Source organism: Sorex fumeus, unplaced genomic scaffold (assembly GCF_029834395.1).
Source record: "Sorex fumeus unplaced genomic scaffold, SorFum_2.1 ptg000003l, whole genome shotgun sequence".
NCBI lineage: Eukaryota > Metazoa > Chordata > Mammalia > Eulipotyphla > Soricidae > Sorex > Sorex fumeus.
Genome location: NW_026606060.1, coordinates 27,055,387 through 27,072,264, shown reverse-complemented (window position 1 = coordinate 27,072,264; position 16,878 = coordinate 27,055,387). Strand labels below are relative to the sequence as shown.

At 37.0% G+C, this 16,878-nt stretch overlaps 1 protein-coding gene across 1 annotated transcript in view; it reads right to left on the bottom strand.

Annotated features, from left to right (window-relative positions):
• The window catches only part of OTOGL (otogelin like), a 168,234-nt gene that overhangs the window by 98,557 nt on the left and 52,799 nt on the right, over positions 1–16,878 (bottom strand). Inside the window, exons 22-24 of the mRNA XM_056117469.1 lie at positions 7,215–7,267; positions 5,180–5,342; positions 237–344 (exon numbers count right to left, since the gene is read on the bottom strand). Of these exons, the coding sequence (XP_055973444.1) occupies positions 237–344; positions 5,180–5,342; positions 7,215–7,267 (324 nt within the window). The remainder of the gene's footprint in view (positions 1–236; positions 345–5,179; positions 5,343–7,214; positions 7,268–16,878) is intronic.

The following is a 16,878-nucleotide window of genomic DNA, read 5'->3' as shown; positions in this document are numbered from 1 at the left end:
CCGTGACGTATTCGATATGCCAGACACAGTAACAACAAAGTCTCCAATGGAGACGTTACTGGGCCCGCTTGAGCAAATCGATGATCAACGGGAAGGCCTTTACTTTACTTTTACTTTAGTGAACTTTAATTTTTATTTTTACTGAAGTCAGTGACACTAAGTAAATTTGGAAAGCTGAAATAAAGACAATCATTTAGAAATATATATATGCATTTTAGTAAATGGAATCTCATTACCAGGTATAACAAGGTGTAGCAATCACTTCTCCTGAGAGGTACTCCCAGTCTTTCCAGATACATGGACAGCTTTCAGGAACATAACACTTTCCTTTGTGCTCTGCCATTCTTCCAAATAAAGAGGCAAATGTGATTTAGTGCAAAGTCAAATGCCAATTTGAGAAACTCAGTATGCTCATCATCTCCCAAATCATCTGTATTGATCGTAACTGTCATAAGCATGTGCTACTTTCTGACCTACTGAGGAATAAAATCAATTCTTTACCTTCTTCCCCACATAGCACATTGTTGGCAGTTATAGGGCAGTGTTAAAAATCATTCTAGGTAATGACTACAATTAGTGATTGATTTATGAAGGAGGCTGATCTGCCAGGGATTCTCAGCTAATTGGCCTTTAGTTCAAGGTAGGGATCTGGGGGTGCAGTGCTGCTCAGACCCTTTGCTACCTGGGCCCCCAAGCCAGTGCTCATGGAACTCCACAGCTCCCCACAATGCTCAGGGCATATCATGTGCCAGGAATCAAACCCAGGGTCAGTCACATGTAAGACAGACGCCAGATCCCCTATATAATCTCTCCAGCCCCTGATTTGTACAATATTTTAACTTTTTGATATCATTTAAAAAATAAAAGAGATAAAATCATAAATTCCAGAATAAGTGGAGCTATCTGAAAAACAATAAAAGGGAAAGTAAGTTCTTTTCTTCAATATTTACTACTTTAAAAAACTATCTGTGGAATCTAAGAATTGTTAATAAAAGAGTAAACTATGAAATGAATAATATTTTCAAATTCTTCTTTCATAAGTTTTTAGAGTTTGGCATATCAAATACATCACGGGTAGCTTGCCAGGCTTTGCAGTGCGGGCAAGATACTCTCGGTAGCTTGCTGGGCTCTCTGAGAGAGCCGGAGGAATCGAACCCGGCTCGGCCAGGCCGGCTGCATGCAAGGCAAATGCCCTACCACTGTGCTAGAGCCTGGCAAGCTCCCTGTGACATATTCGATATGCCAAACACAGTAACAACAAAGTCTCCAATGGAGATCTTACTGGGCCCGCTCGAGCAAATCGATGAACAACGGGAGGGCCTTTACTTTACTTTACTTTAAGTTCTTAGAGTTAAAATAGAGTTATTTTAGGTGTATTTTTTAAAAGTCACTACACCAAGCATCTCATATTCTTTATTTATGCATCAAGATTTTAATATTGGTTTTTTTGAAGTATTTTTCTTTCCTGAAAGACTATCCTATGAAAAATATACAGCACTTAAGTATCAAAAACATTTCTCATAATCTCTGAGAAGAGTTAATCTTTATGTTTTCAAAATTTTTATATAAAATTATAAATATCTATTTATATTATACCTTAGTATCCTAAACATAATATATATTATGTATTTCAATATTCACAAAATTTTTTATAGTTACTTTCAAAAATAAAATAAATAATTTGAATAGATGTTACTAATTGATGATGATAATTTTTAATTATGACAGTAAAATTATTGCATGTAAGAGTAGAAAAGATATGTTAAAGATTTTTTTAATTTGCTTTTAAAAATTATAATCCAACACTATAAAATCAATGTAAGTTAGAATATCTAAACCATTTCCATTTTTCTCAAACAGACATGATTACATGTTTCTTTAGTTTTTCCTCATTATAACTTTTCTAAGAGATTTATACTTTTTTTTAAATTAAATGTTTTTGCTATGCACTAACTTTTAGGCTCCATTCAGAAATACAGTGAGTATCTTGTTCTTGGTCAGGTGCTAGTGTTTAACACAAATATTCAATTGTGGTATAAAGGTGAATAAATAAAACCATCTATATAAATAAGGCATTATCCTTCTTAGATTTCTTCCTGGAAACCATAATTTCTTACCTCAACCCCTTTAAATACCTATCCATTGTCCTGAGATTTGTATCTCTCCTCTGCCTACAAGACTTTTATTTCCTGCTCTGTTTGTACAACTTCTCAACATTAAAAACTAAATTTAGCAAAATACCATATATCCCACACTTCCCAGATTTTACAGGAGGGTTCATTAGAATTAACCACAAGTACTTTATTAACTTTAGAGATAATTCAAAAAACAATGAAAACTAATAATTTTGAATACTTAACTATAGCCTAGTCACTATTGTAAATACTCTAAGCATGCCACTAAATGATCAATTCTTAGTGACAAAACAATGAGGTAGATCCTCTTGTAATCTGTGTCGTTCAGTATCCAGCATACTTAAAATTTAATGTCAATGCAGCATTCCAAACATTGAGTGTTCATAAGCCATGGTTTCCTGGTGGTCTAGGTGAGGGATGCCTCACCAAAATGAACCACAATCACTATATAATCAGTCTTAATAGCAGTTTTATATGGTTATGCTAGCAACTAAGTTTTTCATTACTAATTAAGAGTGGGAGAGTGATGAAAACTATATGTGACTGTAAGTTATCTGGTTTAGATTTGGGCAGTGAGCTAAGTAATAAATAAGCATGTATTTATGAGGTAAGTAATAAGTATCTACCATGGCAGTTGTGCAGCATATATTCAGCCATCCACAAGGGAGATACTGATGCAATTTTTAAAAAGAGCTCAGTGCTGGGGTGATAGCTCAAAGAGTCAGAGTGCATAATTTGCATGCATAAGACCTGGAATCAATTCAGCACCATCGGATTCCCTCACTCAGAAGTGACTTCTTAGCACTTAGTATCCCCAAACACTGCTGGTCATAATACATAAAATGAAAATATAACTTACATAAAAATTATTAACTGACCCTAAAGTGTTTTGTATAATAAGATGGCAGAGTATTAGCACCCATTTCTATAGGACTGCATCTTAAAAAATCCACAATGATTTCTAATTTTTGTAGCCCTCTTATATTCATAAACACATGAAAAGTGCCAGGAAAACCAGTGATACTAGGCTTACTGTCATACAATAAGTGCAAAGGTCACAAAGAAAAACATTTCTAACTACATTACTGCAATTTTGTAATATTTTATAATTTTCAAAACTACTATTTAATATAAAGTTTTGCATAACCAAATTATTTCAAAATCAGTAGGAGTCCATTTAGTCCTTAATCCAATCATATTTAATATACTAATCAAAGGTAATAAATAAAATTCCTTTTATTAATTTTTATTTTAATTTTTATTTGATTTACTATTTTTGTTTTGGGGGGGATACACCCAGTGTTTAGGGTTTTCTGCTGGATGGACTCAGGGAACAATATGCAGTGCAGGGATTTGAATCAGGGTTGGCCATAGGCAAGGTCAATACTTTAAACTCTCTCCACTATAAATTTTTGTTTTTGCTTTTTGGGTCACACCCAGCAATGCTCAGGTGTTACTCCTGGCTCTGCACTTAGGAATTACTCTTGGCATTACTCAGGGAACCATATGGGATGCTGGGAATTGAACCCGGATCGACCACGTGCAAGGCAAACACCCTACCAGCTGTACTATCACTCTAACCCCCCAAAATTTCATTTTTGTAATGAGATTTGATCAGTAAATAGAGTCATTGTCAAGTTGAGATTCAAAGGTGACAGTAATTTTTTATAATAGAATTAAATACAAGTGTAAAAACATTAGAAGGTGCCTTATCTAATCAGCTATATGTTCCTAAAGTTGTAATCAAATCAATTATACGTTTCAGTTATTAAACTATAGTAAATTTTACAGGTTTCAGTTATTTAACCATACTAAAATCTCATTTCCTTTTTTATTTTTTACTAAAATGCCCTTCTTACTCATCTTTTCTGCGGAATGGTTTCTACCTACCTTTATCTTCCCATGCAGGGTCACTTGTTCTTGCAACTTCCTCCTATGCCCTACCTTTTTAAAGAGATGATGCAGTCTAATGATACTTGGCCCCTTCTATTCATTCCAAATAGGAATATTTAAACAAATGTAATTTTCCTTAGAAGAAGATTTAGAATCCTCTCTATGTTGCTCAAGTTATATGCAACATGCCCAAGAATCTCTTTTTGTGAATACACCCAGGAAGAATAGGTAACCTGTTTGCCTTAGGCAGTACTCTCTCTGTTCATTGCCTCTACTCATTTCTTGAAGAGGAAGGGCAGGAGAGGCCAGCAAGGATGCGTGTGCCTGTAAGGAAGCTAATAACCACCAGATTATAGATTTGATTTACACATGTATTAGGTAAGTCTTCTGTTTAATGAATGATATAAAGAGCAGAATACGCTGTAAGAAAATAGTGATTCACATGCAAACACACACACACACACACACACACACACACACACACACACACACCACTTCTCATGTTAGTGCTACTACTTATAGAGAGAGGTGGAGTGATTGTAAGCAATAGCATAGAGGATAGGGCATTTGCCTTATACATGGTCAACCCAGTTTGATTCCTAACATCCCATATAGTCCCCAGAGCCTTCTAGGAGCAAACCCTGAGTAAACCCTGAGCACAGCTAGGTGTGGCTCCCAAAAAACAAAAACAATCGTAAAATAAAATAAAAGCAACTTGTAGAAAAACACTATGCTAACATCAGAAGAACTGGAATGTGAATTCCTCCATTTGTCTTTCAGTGCCTATCTAGACTAATGGCACTATTTTCTATAATATCTGCCATGCAGTAATCGCACGACAGAGTACACAAATAATGTGCAATAGAAGACCACCTGGGATGAATACCAAGCTCATCCCAAAATAAACTATGTTCTCAAATCATTGTGACAGCTTAATAACATTACAATACATAAATGTTCATGACAATTTAATCATCCTATGTGTAATGTGTGAGACATAAGTGAAGTAAAAGAATAACAATAGTCCATCAACTCTAAAATTATCTTCCAGCAATATGATAATCCTAGGTATTTCTGCAAACATTTTGAAGAAACTTTGTGTTTTTAAACAAACCCTGTATGTTCTATATTTTTTAGCAAAAGAGGCTTACCCTGCAGCGCAAACACAGCCACTTATACAGGGGGAGGAAGGGGCACAGGTGAAGTTCATGGCTAAATTTGCACATGTAGTCTCACAGTTGACTCCACCAGCTGGTAAGTCAGGGTCAGGAAACCTGCAGTCAAAATATTCTTTTCCCTCAGGGCAGGCATGAACTTCAGGGACAAGGCACAGATAAAATACACTTAACTACGTATCTGCTCCACAAGCAAACAGTCATATTGATTATTCATTTATAATCAAAATAGAATCACCACAGAAAATTTTACAAATTTTATTATGTAATACTCTGACTGTGATTTCACTCTGATGCACTTACACACATTCAAAGGCCAGATTCCCATCTTTCACCCAAATTTTCAAAATCGATTTTGAGTTTAAAAAATCTCAGTTGCACAGCTGCTTTTTCTGTATGTGTGTGTGTCTGTGTGTGTCTGTGTGTTCAGTGGTAAAGCACATGTTTTACATACAGGAGATCTGGTATTGATCCCCAGCATCACAAAAAAAATTAAAATTAATCTAAAAATAGATAAAATTAAAATCTTAGCTGCCACCTATAAGTAATAAAAAGTAGTATGTAATGTTGAGGTCAAGAAACAGGGAATTTTGATAAACTCAGGCAATTGTTGAGGTATGGTTATAAAATATAGTTAAACATTTACAAGACTAAGTATGTATAATGATGAACACATGATTTTTTTTTGGCCTTGTGTGCCTCTGAAAAATTTCAGTGATTTCCAATCATAGATAAGTACCAGTAGTCTTATACTGTAAAAGTGAAGAAGAGTGGAAATAATTATAGGCAGAGTAAGACTGCAGATTCTTTTCCAAGAAGCTCTTGAGTTCACAAAGACGGAAAAGATATCTTATTTTAGACCAAAAGAAGCAAATCCTAAGAGGTTTGACCACATGCGCGACCCTTCTTTCACTCTGAGCTACTCTAAAGCATATAGAGCAAAACAAGGACTGACCCAAACTTACTGAGTATTGTGTGCCCACGAAAACACTTTTTAAAAAAAAAGTGTTGTATGGTCTTAATCCTCTTAAAGTAAATGCAGGGGTTGAAGCAACAGAACAGTGGGTAGGGTGATTACTCTTGCATGCTGCCAATACAGATTTGATCACCTGCATCCCTTATAGTCCCCTAAGCACCACCAGGAGTAATTCCTGAACACAGAGCCAGAAATGACCCCTGAGCACTGCAGGATGTGGTCCAAAAAGAAAATAAAAGTAAATGTAGGGCATATAATCAAAGCCAACTTATAATGCCAGGTGTGAGTATGTAGATAAGAATCAAGCAACCACTCACAATTAGTATTATCAGTCTACATGTATTCTATCCATGAAATTTTATAATTATTTGTCTAGAATTTCTCCACACCATAGGAAAATGTGAGGTATTTTTGTATGATAAAAGAAACATGGGTAGAATGCCTAATATATTTTACCTTCATGAACACTACGCAGCATAAGTAATATATAGAGAGAGATAGCAGAAGATGTGGTTTTTGGATGCCATTTTTAATTGATGGATGCTAGCTCCGAAGCCTCCTTTCTCATAAAGCAAAAGAAAATTGTGTAATAAACATTACTTGACCATTGAGAGAAATGCACTTAGACCTCACCTGAAATACTAAGTCTGAATTAATGTGTTGACAATATTCCAGAAGATTGCATGCACATTAAAATTTGCTAAGTCTGAAGAATAGTTTCTTAACTGCCGTTTTATACGTGGTTTACAAGAGATATGTGAATATCTATTTCTACAGCCCACAAGGCAGCAGCTCTCTGGGTTGATCAACACTACCCATTAGCAGGCTTACGTGTTTGACCCAACCATTGTATCCTATCATAACTCACAATACGGACAAAGTTAGGAAGTACTGAAGCACACACAAGGAGCCATTCCCACAGCTTAATCTTGCACACAGGAAAAGAGAACTGCAACTGAAGTGTGACTTCTGCTCAAAAGAGAGAGCAGTGTTTAGAGCCAGTGTCCTGGGGGAAAACTTGTATCTAAATCTTACCAGTAGAGGGTGTAGCTGATTCATCGCATTCCACAGTTCCATTTGAACACTGACTAGAAGACAACCGAAGAATAAATGAATTAATACAAACTTTAATTTCGGTTGCATTTCAAAAACAATCTTTCTTGCCATAAATCACTGATAATATACATTAGTGTTGCTTTTATCTCCCAGGGAGGGGAAAGATTCAAAGGACTTTGAGTCAATTTGAAAAGATCAATTTGAACACTTTCTCAGCAAACCTTTTTATAGGTGGGGTACTGTGATAGCCAGGAAGGATAGCAATAAATAGAAAAGACATAATTTTACCAGATTTTTTATATTCTAGTTGAAGAGGAAGGCACACAAATAAATAATTTCTGCATGGCACAATAACACTGAAATATTTCAAGATATAGAAGTGAAACAAGGAAAACACTGAAAAGTCTATAGACAATTCAAATCAAGGCAGTGAAGAACGGTGAAGTCTGGAAAGTTTAGGAGAATGTATGGAAGCTATAAAATGGGCATAATAAAATTATTACAACAGTACCAAGCCATGCAGGGGTTCAACAGCGTTCTTTGCAATCAAGTGTAATGGGGATTATAATGGAAGTTAAGACGGAAAGATGAACAAAAGAAAGTTTTTCCCCATCAGGCTACTAATATTTTATTCTTGGGGAAACTACATGGTTGGTTTGAATTCTAGAAAATTCACTCTTAATTAAATTGAATTTAATTAATTTATTTTAATTAAAGTACCATGATTTACCAAGTCATTTATAGTTGAGTTTTAGACATACAATGTTCCAGCACTGAGCCCACTATCAGAGTCTACTTCCCTTCACCTAGATTTGCAAGTTCCTTCCCATATAAGACCCCCAAACTTTTAAAACCTGTCCTCTTGGCAGGCACCTTTTTAAGTTGCTAAATTTTGGGTCTCATGATTTCAGTGTTGTTGACTCTAGTTTGGATATTTAGCTCTATCATTGGCAGCAGCAATGATGATGAAGGTTAATTACATATTTGCAACTTGCAATCTAAAATTGGGGCCAAGAGACCAGAGGCCGGGTGTGGTTTTCCAAGAAGCTACTGGCCCAGGTGCCTTTTTTTATGAGAAAGACCCTGCAGAAGGAAGCTTTTCTAGTGTGGGTACCTCAAAGAAGACCTTCCTGTGCAAATGCCCTGCAGGAAGCGAGCAAGTCAGCCAGCTGGCAGTGAGATTTGAACATACACACTCTGTGAGTGACCCTGAATGCCACTAATTCTTGGCTCCTCTGACAGATCAGACCAGTGGTGGATGTTGTTTCCTGAGTAGTTAATCTTCCCCTCCATATTCCATAAGACTTGGGCCCCTTAAACTGAACTTTCAGCAAAGCAGCCTAGCTTCCCTAGCCACATTAGGCCAATAGCTTATTATTCCAATCAATATGACCCCCAAAACCCACAAAAATAGTAATGAGAACAAGAAGCAATACAACCCTAATCAGAAGGAAGCAATATGATCAGGCCAAAGAATACCTTCCCTGAATCAGTGCAAGAGGCTCCACACAATTACACAGGAACATCAAAATCGGAAAGAATGTTTTTGACAGGGAAAGAAGAGACCATCACTCACCAAGTTACCCGAGTCCTCTCTCACAGTGGTGATTTGAGGAAGGGGACACTGTTCATGTGTTGGAAAGAATCACATCTGCATCTAGACTACCTCAGGCTACCATGGAGAAAGAGCACAAGACTCCAAGGGAAAACAGTGCAGAACTCCATCACAAGAAATGGACTAAGAACCCTGAAACCTCAAGAAGAAATATCCCCTACATAATCTCTCTGGTAAAGAATCCAGAGACAAAATGGTGAAGATGTTTTATGAGCTAAAAAAAAAAAAACAGGAATGGACATCTAATAAAACACAAAGGATATGAGAGCAGAAATAAGAAAACTATTATCAGAAATGTCATTGTCTTTTAAAAGTTTAGTAGATGAAATGAAAAACTCAATGGATGCCCTCAAGAGCAGAGTTACAACAGCTTAAGAAATAATAAGTGAGCTTGAAGATAAACTGGAGAAAACCTCCAGGCAATGGTAGAAGATAGAAAAAGGCCTTAAAATAAATCAAGAGCAGACAAGAGAACTTTGGAATGAATTCACAAGAAACAGTATAATAATCATCAGAGGGACAGCAATGCAACATCAGTGAGGAAGGAACAGTCAAAGACAACATGTCTGAAAAATTCCCTGAACTGAAGAACGCAGGCATTTAGAGCCAGGAAGCCTAAAGGGTCAGCTAAAAAGATAATCTAATAAAAACACCTCAAGAGATATCTTAATCATAATGATAAAAACCACAGATAGAGATACAATACTGAAAGCAGTAAGATCAAAGAAGGAAATTACATACAAAGGAATGTCCCTAAGATTTACAGCAGACCTATCGAATGAGATCCTTCAGTATAGTAAAGAAAACAAACAAGAAAACAAAAATAAAAACTTAATGAAACGAAGGCCTCACCAAAATAGTTTATGTAACCAGACTCTCATTCAGATTTGAATGAATGATACATAATTTCATGGGTAAACAACAGCTTGGAAACTTCATAGATCCAGAACCAATTCTGAAAGAACTGGAAGGGCTTCTTTACAGCAAAGCAAACACCACAAATACACCAAACTTCACAGAAAGATTACCCAAAGCCCTATGAAGATAATTTCAATATCAATAATCTAAGCACACCAATTAAGAGACACAGACATGGCAAAATATATTGAAAAATTGAATCCAATATTCTTCTGCCTATGAAGAAACACAGATGAAAGAGCAGACACAACTTGTCCCTAAGGCTGAAAAAAATCTCCTTCAAAATAGCTGGGGTAGCCATACTAGTAGCTAATGACATAGATTTCAGACTGAAAAGGTTTGTAATAGACAGTAAAGACTATTTTTAATAATCAGGGAATATATATATATATATATCAGGACAAAATTTACACTCCTAAATATATGTGCACCCAATAAGGGACTAGGAAACTACTTAAAACAACTGCCTGCTAATAGACTAAAACGAGGACATTGTAGCAATAGAATAGTAGTTGGAGACTTCAGCTCCATTTTTTTACCTCTTGATAGATCAATGAGACTAAAACTCAGTAAGGAAATATTGACTTTGAAGGAAGAAATGGAAGTGAGGGGGCTTTACATCCCCTTGAAACTAAATATACATTCTTTCCTAGTGTACATAGGACATTCTCTGAGATAGATTATATACTGGGACACAAAATATACCTCAAAATATCTAGATGATAAAAATTGTATTAACTATCTTCTCAGATCATGATGCACTTAAAATACAAGTTAATCACACAGAAACTGAGAATCAAATCAAACACCTAGAAATCAAAGAGCAAGTTACTGAATAACCAGTGGGTAAGAGAGGAAATGAAATAGGAAATCAAAAGATTCTTGGAAACAAATGAGAATGAGACACGTGCTTCCAGAACTTTTGGGACAGACCCCCGGGAGGGAAAGGGTGTCTGTCTCTTCTGCCTCCCTCACCCCCACCCCCTCCTCCTGGCAGCACGGTGGCTGCCGATTCAGAGCTTGTTGGACATCCAGGTATGACGGGGCAACTATAGCCTCATGAGATGGGAGGCGGAACCAGCACGTCCTTCATGCCCTACGGAGGCTACAAGTTGCCCCCCACGAGCGGCAATCCAGCATGGCCATGGCCCCAGAGGCACACAGACCAATCTTGTAATTATCCAGCTTTTGGCAGAAATCCCTCCAGACTTAATTAGTAAAATATCAGAAATCCAAAATCATATGGTCTTCATAACCAGCAATAGAAAACAAATTATTTCACAATACCTTTTCACCCGGGGGGGGGGGGGGGGGCGGGGCAGAGGGAGGAGGGGCTGGAGCGATAGCACAGCGGTAGGGCGTTTGCCTTGCATGCTGCCAATATGGCCGACCTGAGTTCGATTCCTCCGCCCCTCTCGGAGACCCCGGCAAGTGACCGAGAGTATCTCACCCGCACGGCAGAGCCTGGCAAGCTACCCATGATGTATTCAACAGTAACAACAAGTCTCATGATGGAGACGTTACTAGGCCCACTTGAGCAAATTGATGAACAATGGGAGGACCGTGACTGTGACTGTGACTGCCTTTTCAGCAGTTCCAATTGGGGGAAAATTCCAAATAACAAGTGGTGCATCTTTTGTCAAACTAATGAATGTAATCAAAGTTGAGAGAGAGATTTAAGTGGAAATCATCTTCCTCAGGCACGGGAAAGAGTGAGAAGGGTGGTATATTGGAGTTCTTGGTAGTGAAAAATATGCACTGGTTGAAGGGATAGGTGTTTTGAGCATTGTATGACCAAGACTTAAACCTGAAAGCTTTGTGAATTTTCTTATGGCGATTCAATAAATCAATAAATAAAAGAACGTGTGGGACAGAGGAAAAGCAGTGTTAAGAGAAAAGTTTATAGCTCTGCAAGCATTAATAAGGAAGAAGGACCCACATAAATAAATTGACTTCACAGCTTAAGATCTTGCAAAACACTCAATAAAAAGAACCCACACAAGTCAGAAGGAAGAAAATAATAAGACCTAGAGCAGAAATTAATGAGTTGTAATCCAAAATAATCCAAAAGACTAATAAAACAAAGAGATTGTTCTTTGAAGAAGTAAACAAGATTTATAAACTTCTAGCAAGACTCACGGAGACAGAGAGAGAGAGAGAGAGAGAGGGAGAGAGAGAGAGAGAACCCTAAAAAACTGAATCAGAAATGAAAGGAGGGATGTCACAGAAATTCAAAGGATCATCAGATATTACTTTGAGAATCTTTATGTCATGAGAGCACAGAGCCTTGAAAAACTGTATAAATTCCTAGATTTCTATAAACTCTCAAGACTGAACCAAGAAAATTTGGAATAGCTGAACAGAACTATCATTATTGAGGAAATTGAAATGGTAATCAAAAGCCTACCCTAAAACAAAAGCTCAGACCCAATGAATTTCCTAGTGAATTTTTTTAAACCTTTTTTTTTATTTTATTGAATCACTATGTGATAAGGCATTTTAGAAAGCTGATCATGATTGAGTTTCAGGCATACAATATTCCAACACCCATCCCTCTACCAGTGTATAAATTCCCAGGACCAATGTCCCCAGTTTCCCTCCCACCCACGCCCAAACCAATATCCACCCCACCTACCTCTGCCTCTCTACCTCTATAGCAGGCACCTCTCTTCTCTCTCTCTCTCTCTCTCTCTCTCTCTCTCTCTCTCTCTCTCTCTCTGCATTATGGTTTGCAATATAGATATTGAAAGGTTATAGTGTATATCCATTGACCTACTTTCGACTCTCAGTTCTTGTCCAGAGTGATCATTTCCAATTAATGTTGTCATAATGGAACCTTCTCTATCTTAACTACCTTCCACCCCCCACACTCTTGTGATAATTTCCAACCATTGACCAGTCCTTCTGGTCCATTTTCTCTGGCCTTGGGTATTAGTTTCATATTTTTAAAAAAATTTATATTCCACAAATGGATGTTGTTATTCCATATCTACATCTGTCCCTCTCTGACTCATTTCACTCAACATAATACTCTCCAAGTACATCCATTTTTAGGCAAATTTTATGACCTTATTTTTCCTAATAGCTGTGTAGTGTTTCATTTTGTAGAAGTACCAGAGTTTCTTTATTCAATTGTTTGTTTAAACCTTAAAAGAGTACCTACTGCCAATCCCTTTCAAGATTTTCTAGGAAACTGAAGAAAAAGAAACACTCCCAAACTGTTTCTATGAAGAAAATATCACCCTGATACCAAAAGCAGAAAGAGACACCACAAAGAAAGGGAATTGCATGCTGATATCCCTGATGAACAAAGATGCAAAGACCCTCAGTAAAATACTAGCAAGTAAAATTCAACAACTCATCAAAAAGATCATACACACTGACCAAGTAGGATTTATCCCAGGGATATAAGTATCATTTAACATTAGCAAGTCAATTTACATAATATGCCATATGAATAGAAGAAAAATAAAAACCATATGATCATATCAATAGAAGCAGAGAGAGCATTTGACAAGATCCAGCAACCATTCACGATAAAAAAAAAAAAATCTCAACAAAATAAGAGTTTAAGGAACTTTCCTCACTACAGTCAAAGTCATCTACCACAAGTCCACAACTGTGTAATCTCAAGAAGACCGCAGCAGCTCTATCCCTCCCACTGCCCGCGTTTGGTAGTCTCACGCCGGTTCTCCCACCCCAGGGAAGTCAATGGCGATGGGCAGGCAAAGGAAGGAACGAGAGCCAGGCTGGTTGGTCTTAGTTGCAGTTTATTCCAATCCTCTCTCCATTCATTCCTGTCTCTCTCCGCTACCTCCCCCAAGCTACTTCATTCTCCTCCTCAGTCCCCCTTCATTTTCTTTCTGGCTCTCAAATCTGGATTTCCTTTCTCTTTCTCCTTCTGGAGTCTGAATCCTGATTCCCTTGTCCTCTTGCTCTGGAGTCTGGATTCTGATCACCCAGCCCTCTCTTACTGCCTAGTTATATCCCCCAGCATGAGGGATTGGGGTAACAATTACACATAGGTGTGGTCACAATCAATAGGGGTAGAATTCTTTCCTTCGGGGAAAGCTGCTTCTAGGACAGATTCTCATTAGCAGGTCTACCCACCCTAGAGCGGAATCCCCTGGGCGTGTTTCTCCTCTCCTTGTCCAATAAACGTATAAGCATACATAATATAAATAATTTTGTATGGATACAGTAAGAAATACATTAAGTTTATAGAATTGCTCTCCTAGGGCCATCTCGATCTCAGACTACTGTGCTCAAGCCAGATAGTCTTTCCTATCCCTAGCAGAGTCCTAGTGTCACTGTTACTTTTGGATCACGACAACATTTGTCTATGATCATGCTCTTAACTTATAGTTAAGAATCATGGCACTTTGACCTGGCCCATTCCGATGCCAGGGTAGCTCACAGCTTGCCCTGCGTTCATTCAGTCACTCATAGGGACCCTGCTTTTGGGGTGTTAGGAACTAAGGGCAACTGAGGCTTAAGTCGAGAAAGCAGATGCCCAGGAGTGAATAATATTCAAAGTCAATTAAATCCTAAATTACAAAGCATAATATTAACTGTCTTTCTGTATATATACAAAAAGGATATTGCTTTAAAGTAAACTATTCATAAGACATAAGGAGAGGAGAAAGACAATATTTTGCTCATACATATAAAATCACGATATCTGAGGAATCTGATCTCACAAGTTAACAGAGTCTGATTAGGGGAAAATGCCGATTAACTGGTTGGGGAGGAGAGCATAGGGAAGAGTTTACAGATAAACACAATGGAATGGTAGTGCCTCAGGAGCACTGTAATAAGCCTGAGTTCCTTGTAGCAAGGGAGAAAGGACAAAGCAATGTTATCCTATATCTCCCCCTTTTCTGTTTACAAAAACACAAAAATTTGAAATAAAGTAACAATTCCAAACACAAAAGTCTCATTTGTTGTGCTAAAACTTCAGTCCACCCCCTGAAACCAGAGCAGTGTTTGTTGTAAAGTGTCCGATAGTCCTGCACTGTCCAGGGGTGATCAGAGGTCATTTAATCACGTTTTGAAGAAATGAATTATACGAATAAAATCCAACAACTTATCAAAAAAGGTCATACACCCTGACTAAGTAGGATTTATCCCAGGGATGTACGTATCATTTAACATTAGCAAGTCAATTTACATAATATACCATATGAATAGAAGAAAAATAAAAACTATACGATCATACCAATAGAAGCAGAGAGAGCATTTGACAAGATCCAGCAACCATTCGTGATAAAAAAAAAATTCAACAAAACAAGAGTTGAAGGAACTTTCCTTACTATAGTCAAAGTCATCTACAAGTCCACAACAAGCACTATTCTCAATAAGGAAATACTAAAATCCTTTTCTCTAAGATCAGGCAAAAGACAAAGTTGCCCAATTTCACCATTCCTATTCAATATAGTACTGGAAATACTTATAGTAATTAGGTTAAAAAAAAAAGACATCAAGGGCATTCAGATAGGAAAAGAAGCCAAACTTTCACTATTTGCAGATGGCATGATACTATGTTTATAAAAACATAGAGACTATACAAAAAAAATTCCTAATAAAAGTAGATTTGTATTTACTAAGTGGCAGTCTACAAAATCAATATGCATAAATCCTTGGTGTATTCCTATTTCCAAATAATAAAAGATAAGAAAAAATTTTTTTAAAATCCCATTCACAATTGTGGTCCAGAAAATCAAGTACCTTGAATCAGCTTAACTAAAGAGGTTAAAGGCCTATACAAACAAAACTACAAAACACTACTTCAAGAAAAATAGGACACAGGAAATTAAAACACACTCCCTACTCATGGATTGGGAGAATTGCCATCACAAAAATGGCAATATTCCCCCAAAGCATTGTACAGATTCATTGTAATTCTTAGAAAGAGAACTATGACATTTTTTTCAAAGAAATATATATTTTTTCAAATGTCCTGAAATTCATACAGAACAATAACACTCCATGAATAGCTAAAGCAATTATTGGGAAGAAAAAGAATGAAGAATCAACCTTTCCCAACCTCAAACTGTAATACAAAGTAGCAGTAATTAAAACAGCATGGTATTAGAATAAAGACAGACCTTCAGATTAATGGAATAGAGTTAATATCCTGACACAGACCCTCAAATATGCGATCACTTAATCTTTGATAAAAGAGCAAGAAATATGAAGTTGAGCAAGGAAAGATTCTTCAACAAATGGTGCTGGGAAAAAAACAAGAAGAAGGAGAAGAAGAAGAAGAAGAAGAAGAAGAAGAAGAAGAAGAAGAAGAAGAAGAAGAAGAAGAAGAAGAAGAAGAAGAAGAACAACAACAACAACAACAACAACAACAACTAGGGCCTCTATCTTATGCCATGCATAAGAAAAATAGGATCAAAATGGTTTCAGTACATCAGTATCAGACCAAATCCATAGGTACATAGAGGAAAGTATAGGCAGAAACCTCCATGACATTGACGCTAAAGGCATTCTCAAAGATAAAATACCATTGACCAAGCAAGTGGAACCAAATATTTAAAAAAAATAAAAAGAGGCTAAATTAAACTAAGAATTTCTGTACTTCAAAGGAAATGGTGACGAGTCTACACAGCCAGATCATGAAAAAAAAAATTATTTACCCAACATCCATCTGGAAGAGGTTAAAATAAAAGAAAAAGAACCATCTAACTCCATCAAAAAAATGGGATGAAGAAATAAACAAAAAATTCCTCAAAGAAGAAATACAAATGGCCAAAAACCTCATGGAAAAATGCTTATCACTAATCAACATCACTAATTAACAGTCACACATTCCAAGCTATGCCTGGAATATCACATTTCACTGAAGTGAGAGAAGGAATCTGGAGTTCCGACCTGCATCGACAATCAAGAATCAGGGACGCTGTCTCATTTTCCAAGGTGTCGAAAATCAGATGGGCGGGATATGTAATAAGATTTAGACCGCTGTATTAAAGCTGTTATCGACTAGATTCCACGGGACATCAAAAGAATGTGTGGCTGCCCACCTACGAGATGGTCAGACTTCTTCATCAAAACCCTGAGCAAATGGTTTGGCTCTTAGTGTTCCCGGAGCGAGCAGATGCC